Here is an 8,399-nt window from a genome sequence, read left to right as displayed (position 1 = left end):
GTAAAATAATGGTTTGAGTGGCCACAATCTGTAACTATAATCTCTGAGGGAAGTTCCTGGAAAGGACTATGTCATTTGTCATTAGGGATGCACCCGAATCCAGATTTTTGGGGTTCAGCCGAATACCGAATCCACTAGGTTAACGTTCGGCCGAATCCAAAACCGAATACCTAATCCTCGTCCCATCCTCGGTCCATTAACACAGTAAACACATTCATGAAGTCAGAAATGACCTGTCCTTCCTTTGCCGTACCTGAAGTTGCTGCATTGTTTTGACAAAATCAAGCAAGTTTTAAGTCTTGGTAGCAAAATCTTCTAGTGTGTGAGTAAAAGCTCAGTGACTGGGTTTAAATGGGTCCCTGCCAGTTCGTGGTTAAGGTTTTAGCGTTTTTTTCAGTGATATTTCTCTGGAGATCCACAGCTGCTTATGACCTCTAACCAGCTATGTAACTACTAGGGGCAGGAATCACCAGAGGCCCCACGATACCATACTATTAACATATCATATTATTGTGGTTTTTGTGATATTCTGCTATATATTGCAATTCATTACCTTTATGTCCCCAAAGGAAAACTGTATCTTTCACGTATCTTTTCTGAGAAAAGATCTTTTCTCAGAAAAGATACTTTTCTGAGGTCACCGCTGCTGACCTCACCAGAACAAAAAACTCAACTGCACCATTTATTAGACTGAAAAAGCAATTGATTTTGATTATCTAGTACCAAAAAGTTAAATTCTCATGTGCAATTTATGTAATAAAAGATCCATACTTGGCGTCAGTGTAGCAATACAGTATTGCAACCTAAAACATTGCTAGACTTTGATAATTGATGTTTACAGATATATGATTACAGACGGACAGAAGGAAAGAGGAATGAAAGCCAATCCAACAGCAATCCTGGAGCTCTGTCCATCTCTACTCAACAATCAATCATCATATCCATCATTTTTAAGTACAAATATGCGATATTTGATACATGGACAATGTTGGCCATCATGATCGGCAACCCAGTCAACCAATCTGTCTCAACATACTGACTGCTCTGCTGTTTGCTCGCAAACATTGTTAGTGTTACACATTGTTACTGACATGCTTTACTTCAGAGCTGAAAAGATTAATCGCTAACAATTTTGATAATCGGTTTCAGTCATTTTTTTATGAAAATAAAGTAAACTTCTCTGATTCCAGCTTTTTAAATCTAAATATTTTCTAGTTTCTTCTCTCCTGTGAGACAGTACATTTGAGGATGTCATCTTGGGCTTTGGGAAACACTGATCCACATTGTTCACCCTTTTAGAGCCCAAACAACTCATCGATTAATCAAGAAAATAATCAACAGATTAATCGACAATGAAACTGATCGTTAGTTGCAGCCCTACTTCACTGTAACAGTCATTTTAAGTTGCTTTATCTATTTAATGCAAACCCCATCTGATGCAGTGTACAGTATACTATGAGTGTGAGTGTACATTGACACGGTGCTCCCTCCCAGGCAGACTACAGTGACCATGTGCAGAGAGACCTGCTGGACGCTCTGCTGAGAGCCAAACGCAGCGCTGAGAACAACAACACCGCAGGGATCAGTACCGAGTCGGTGGGCCTCAGTGACGACCACCTCCTCATGACTGTGGGAGACATCTTTGGAGCTGGCGTGGAAACCACCACCACTGTGCTCAAATGGGCCATCACGTACCTCATCCATTACCCACAGGTAAGGCTGGAGCAGCAGCCACGTGCAGGAGAGGTGGGCATACAAATTAAAAATAATCTCTCCTTCATACAATAGCTGTGTTCGAAACCGTTCCCTCATTCACTTACTCACTATTCCCTATTAGAGTGCGGATCGGGCCGCATTTTTTTGTCCGAGCCCGGGCCGCGTCCGACAGAGCAGTAACCGAACCCGACCCGAGCCCGACAGGCATTAAGCTATTTATGTCCGAGCCCGACACAGTTAAAATCTCTTTTTTTTGTCATACTAATGACACATGTACGTTTGTTTGTGTGGAAAGCTTTTATTAGGCAACTAAAGGAAGGCATTCAGAAATGTCCACAGATGAGCGCATCAGAGCACACAGGGCAACAAGAGGCGCGCTGATGTGACCGAGCCCGACCCGAACCCGAACATCATTTCTAAATATCTGTCTGAACCGTCGGGGGGGGGGGCTCAGGTATCCATCCTCTATTCCCTATATCAGAGGTTCTCAAGCTTGTTTCAATAATATTCCCCCCTTTTGAACAGTTTTTTTAAGCCATGTAACCAGCGCAAATAATTTTTGGTAGAAAAAAAAAAAGTCTCTATAAAGAGGAAGAATACAGCACTGTCAGCGATAGATTTACTAAACACCAGCCTTGGACCTGGAGAACATTTGAATGATGATGGAAAAAGACGGTAAAAAGAAGGAAGTAAGGCAAGAATAGGTCGGAAATAGTAACAACAACTTCGAAAAAAGAGACACAAAATTCCAAAAAGCTAGAAACTTCGAAAAAAAGAGACAAAAACTTTTTGAAGAAAAAAAGACAAAGAGTAGAAAAAAGTAAGGAAGAAAGGCAGAAAAGGTCAAAACAAACGACAAAAAAAAGATGACAAACTTCAAAAACAGCGACAAACTTGGAGAAAAAGACCTACAGTCTTGTAACTGAAAAACATTTAGCAAAGAATCTGTAGTCCTCTAAAGTACCCCTAGGGGTACACGTACCCCCATTTGAGAAACACTGGCCTATATAGTGTTTATTAAATAGTGAACTATATAGGAAACGACCAAACCAGATTGCATGTTACATTTCCCATCTTTAGAAATGAAAGCCCGCTACATTTTTCCTTTTCAGTTTCCGCGGGTGCTTCTGCTTCTTCTTCTCCACCGGGCAAAAAGGGCCGCGTTGCATCGTGGTATACGGGGGTAAAATGTAGGATACATCGCATGTACACTCAAATTACCTGTGCATTGTGGGTATTTTATAGTGGACTATATAGTGAATGAAATTAACGGCGGAGAAAATGGCGAACACACTACATAGTGGACTATTACATGATAGGGAACAGTTTGGAACACAGCGATTGCCTGTTTGGATGATGGAATGCTTTTATTTAGCCATACAGCCATGCCATTAACCTGTATTATTCTGTCTAGTCTTCCACATGCTTGACACCTAACTTGGTTAAGTGTTAAAGTTGTCTTATTTTATTTTTATATTAGCATTTTGTGACTTTACAAACATGTACTGTACAGAAACCAATCTTACGTGCCTTGAGCTGCAGTTCTTCTGGAGTCCACTAGATGCTAATCGGGCTCCATTGAATTAGTCATTCTATTTCCACAGTTTAGTTATCTCACTTCTCCTTATGTGAGTCTTGGTTATAGTTGAGGAGAAGTATGTCAAGTATTTCAACTATGTCAGCTTTATTGACAGATATTTCAGCCTATCACAGTCACATTTGGATTTTCAGACCCCCCCCCCAATGACCGATGAAAATCATGATGTACGATAATTCACACTTAAAGCCATGTCGTCAGAAACCTGTGGGTGATGGGTGACAGATGCTACATCCTCAATCGTGACACCACAAAACGTTGGTGGTGATAGAGCTCGTGAAAGCTCTGATCTATGTATTTTATGAGGGAATCACATGAAAAGTGATATTTCGGAAAAAAAATCTTTTTAAAAAAAGTGTGAAATTCATACAAATCCAAGGACTGAGAACATTCTATGAGTCATGTGAATATGAACCAGTGAAACTTTTCAAAACCCTGATAAAAGAACACATGTACATTGAAATGAAGTGTATTCTTGGTGCAGAACCAGGGTTTTTCCTGGCTCAGAATAGGCCTTTCGGGGGGGGGGGGAGCAGTAAGCACGATCACATGCATTTTCCTGTTAATTCTGACAATTTGATGAACAAAATGTATATTATGGTTGAGTAAATAAGACCCCAATTAACACAACTTGTATAAAAGATTCTATTAATATTTGGGGTGGCAGTAGCTCAGTCCGTAGGGAGTTTGGGTTGGGAACCGGAGGGTCGTAGGTTCAAGTCCCCTTACGGACCAATGTACAGAGTGTGGACTGGTAGCTGGAGAGATGGCAGTTCTGGGCAACCCCAAAAAAAATAAATTGCTAGTAAATTGCTCTTGTGTGTGTGTTTAGGTGCAGAGGCATATCCAGGAGGAGCTGGACACTAAGGTGGGGGAGTACCGGTCCCCCCAGCTCAGTGACAGAGGCAGTCTACCCTACCTGGAGGCCACCATCAGGGAGGTGTTACGGATCCGCCCTGTGGCCCCGCTGCTCATCCCCCACGTGGCCCTCAGTGACACCAGGTACACTCAACACATGACACGTTAGGCTGTTCTGACCAGGTTTTAACATCTGTCCTGAGTGATGGGATCACAGGTGGACAGCTCCAGGTGTGTGTGTGTGTGTTTTCACCTGTCTGTTGAATGGGTCTCCAAATGCATCCTCTGTGACCACTTATGATCGGATCTCACTTCCCCACTCTATATGCAATTAAACACGTACATCATTTCCGTTTGCATATAGGCCGGTTGTGTGTTTATAATGTTAGTATGTGGTGTGTGGTGGACACACTTTCCCGAGGCTATTTTGCAGAGGCACCGTGGCTCCGTCCGGCGCTTAGCACCGCCCAAGATGATTGTGATTGGTTTAAAGAAATGCCAATAAACCAGAGCACGTTTTTCCTTCCATCCCGGAATGCTGTGTGGACTAGACAGACCTTCCTCCGCAGCGCTGTGAAGGAAGGTCTGGCAATGCGAGAATATACAGCACCAGTTACGTCATACAGACTTGTTACGCCTAACCGGTCTGACACTGGACTGATTCTGGAGAATGTTGCTTCATATGTGTGTCATGCAAAACTGCAAAACATTTAGTTTGTTCTTTCTGCTTGTCTTTAGCATAGGGGATTTCACAGTGAGGAAAGGAACTCGCGTCATCATCAACCTGTGGTCTCTGCACCATGATGAGAAGGAATGGAAATACCCAGAGCTCTTTGACCCTGGTGAGAGGAAACTGCTGTCAAATACCAGGTTTTACTCTGGACAGTAATGCACTGAAATGTAATTGTTGAGTGTGATTTATGGAACCAATAGGCATTTTCTCATGTCGGCTGGAGAAAAGGCCTATTGTGAAGTCACTTTTTTTACTGAACTCAATATAAAAAGGACCCAATTAATGACGATACAAGGGAATAAGCCATCTCTGTTGTTAATAAGGACACAGGATGTAGAATGGGAAAATGAACTAGTCACTAGCCATCAACCACCTGAGCCAATTTTATTATACAGGGATCAATGATCCAAATGCAATAAAAACATATTTGAATCCCGAGAATATTTAAACTCTGGGTGACATGCAGAATATGTTGAGAGACTAGAGTCTAGAGACTGACTGATAATCCACCCAAGAAGAAAATGGAACTTCATTTGTGGTGCTCACAACATTGAAAAATAATATTTAGCAGCAACAGCAATGTGTCTTTCCGGAAAAGAAAAAAAAATCCTAGCTGGATAATCTAGACCTCTCCTTTCTGGAAATAGAAATTCACCTCCATTTTATTATATCTTAAATGCTGGACTAAGAAAACCAAAAGAATGGCACGTTTTCTTAAAAAATGCGATGGAATATGCGGGATATTTATGCAATTTTATGCGATGAAATTGCGGGAACTTGCAAAAACTGTGGTTCCATCGTGGCTTCATCGCGGGGTTTGCAGCTTTTTCGATGACGTTCACGTCGCGTAATTACGTCACTTCATAACATTCCCATGGTAACAGGGGGAAAATGGCTGCTCTTGTGTGAAGTAAACGCAACATTTTTCAACTTTCTGCTAAGATATTTGGGACTTTTTTTGCAACGAAAATGCGGGGATTATGAAACCATGCAAGCCACGCATATTTTGCGCGGAAATTGGCAATTTATGCGGCGAAAGTGCGTCGTATTTGAAAAAAATGCGGCCCCCGCATAAATATGGGGACTTTGGCTGATTATGCATTGAATTATGCGATCGCATAATCACGTTTTTCTGGAGGGACTGACAAAGTAAAACAAAACAAATACCAATTCAACACACAAAGACACACAACACATGGACAGTGTGTCAGAGGTTACAGAAAGAAAAAAAATATAGATAAAAATAAGGATATACATATATATATATATACACATATATGCACATACATACACATGTACATACATACACATGTACATACATACACACACATATTTTCTTGTGCTTATAGATATACACACATACACCTATACATACATATACTTAGAATGACATTGCATCCCCTTAGCTTGGTCAGTCAAAACAAACAAAGAACTTACACTAAATGACTCTTATTAATGTAATCTTGACCTTGTAGTTTTGCTTGTGTGTGTTGATATGGGTTCCCGTGTTGTTCCTCTGCAGGCCGGTTCTTGAACAGTGAAGGCACAGGGCTGATCATCCCGTCGTCCAGCTACCTGCCGTTTGGTGCCGGTCTCAGGGTGTGTCTGGGTGAGGCCTTGGCCAAGATGGAGCTTTTCCTCTTCCTGTCGCGGATCCTCCAGCGCTTCACCTTCTCTGTCCCAGCAGGCCACTCTCTGCCCAGTCTGGAGGGTAAGTTTGGTGTGGTCCTCCAGCCGGCCAAGTACAAGGTGAACGCCATGCCCAGACCAGGCTGGAAGGGAAACAAGTGGCAGGCATGTTGAGACTGGCCGCATGTTCTCAACATCAGGGGTTTTCATTTGGGACCTAAGAGCATACATCTAGATATTCCACCACACACCACATACTCTCCGAGATGAATCTCATCATTACAATAGATCGGGGGGGGGACACAAACAAACAAACAATCCTTCAATCAACAAAGTAATTCCCTTTTCTAATTGCAGTTTCAGTTCCTGCATCAAACAATGTCAGTTTGTCTTTTAATGTGTTTAATAACCTACATGAGTTTTTTGCTTGTTCAGCTGTTCTTTAAATTGTGCATACTGTATATATTTCCTATAAGCATATTGACCACAGCATATGGTTTCATCAAACACCAGCACTCTAACAGACAAAGCGAAGGCAGCTATTGGCAGTGTTTGGTTGAAACAAAAACCTTGGTCATGATGATGTGATTTAAAACTACCAGTGGTTTATTTTTATCAGACTGGCTCTAATACCATACGTGTGGAATGTATGTAAATGTGTGTGCTTATTCACAATGACATAACATTAATAATTCCAATAAAATGACCTGTGCAACATTGGCCTGTATGGTTAATTCAGGAAATGTTTTGTAAACGGATAGATTTAACGTTTTTTCAAAGGTATTTAAATTAGATAATGGTGACGTTTGCCTCTTAACTTTTAATACAGGCTACTGTTCAACAAGTTATTCAAACTGGACACTATTTTTCTATGTTTTTGTGTGTAAGTGACTGATGGGAACAACAATCTGCAGTTGACAGCGGTGAAACAAGCTACAATGTAAGTTAATAGGGCAATTGTCCAGCTTGTATTTACCTTCACAAAAGTGCTTGTTTTGCCACTGACAGACTCAGATTATTATTCTAAGTGTCTGACAACATTATGGAAAGGATCCCTTCAGAGATAGACCTTTAAAACCTCTTTGAGACCTTTCTGTTTAACCAGAAACAGCTCTGAAGTCGCTAGCGCTAAACCCACCAGACTCCATTTAAAAAAAACAATACTTTCAGCGTGTATAGATCCAACATATTTTCACATGTAAATCGGTAAACTATGTGTTTATTTCAGCCAAAACTAGAGTTGTGATGGTTGGAAAAGTGGAAAGACGACCCAAAACGGCTTTTTATAGTTTTATTTTGTTTCTGTCAACTTTGAATGAAGTGTATTTTACCATGCTAAAATGACTGTTTATTTACATGGAGTCTGGTGGGTTTAGCAAACGCAATTTCACAGATGTTTTAATGTTTAAAAAAAGGATCATCAAATCATAACAAGAGTTATCTCGAGACATTTTACAGATAGAGTAGGGCTAGACCACACTCTATAATTTACAAAGACCCAATAATTCAAGTAATTCCTATGGGGCAAATGTGCATCGTAAATTTGGTCCAGTGCTTTATTTTGCCACTGAAAGGATCAGATTATTATTCTAAGTGTCTAACCAGAAACAGCTCTGAGGTCGCTACCGCTAAACCCACCAGACTATACTTTTTTTTCAGGCACTGTATTTAGATCCAACATATTTTCACGTTAATCGGTAAACTATGTGTTTATTTCAACCAAAACTAGAGTTGTGATGGTTGGAAAAGTGGAAAGACGACCCAAAACGGCTTTTCATAGTTTTATTTTGTTTCTGTCGACTTTGAATGAAGTGTATGTTTAAAAAAAGGATCTTACTCTTTAACAGAAAGGTCGACCTCCTTAGA

General features: G+C 40.8%; 1 protein-coding gene across 1 annotated transcript in view; it reads left to right on the top strand.

Annotated features, from left to right (window-relative positions):
* Positions 1 to 8,399, top strand: part of cyp17a1 (cytochrome P450, family 17, subfamily A, polypeptide 1) — a 31,925-nt gene that overhangs the window by 6,708 nt on the left and 16,818 nt on the right. Inside the window, exons 5-9 of the mRNA XM_078273410.1 lie at positions 1,495 to 1,713; positions 4,146 to 4,315; positions 4,910 to 5,013; positions 6,427 to 6,653; positions 7,064 to 7,083. Of these exons, the coding sequence (XP_078129536.1) occupies positions 1,495 to 1,713; positions 4,146 to 4,315; positions 4,910 to 5,013; positions 6,427 to 6,653; positions 7,064 to 7,083 (740 nt within the window). The remainder of the gene's footprint in view (positions 1 to 1,494; positions 1,714 to 4,145; positions 4,316 to 4,909; positions 5,014 to 6,426; positions 6,654 to 7,063; positions 7,084 to 8,399) is intronic.

This window comes from Sander vitreus, chromosome 17, assembly GCF_031162955.1.
Source record: "Sander vitreus isolate 19-12246 chromosome 17, sanVit1, whole genome shotgun sequence".
NCBI lineage: Eukaryota > Metazoa > Chordata > Actinopteri > Perciformes > Percidae > Sander > Sander vitreus.
The sequence above is the reverse complement of the archived record's forward strand: the minus strand, read 5'-3'. Positions and strand labels throughout refer to the sequence as shown.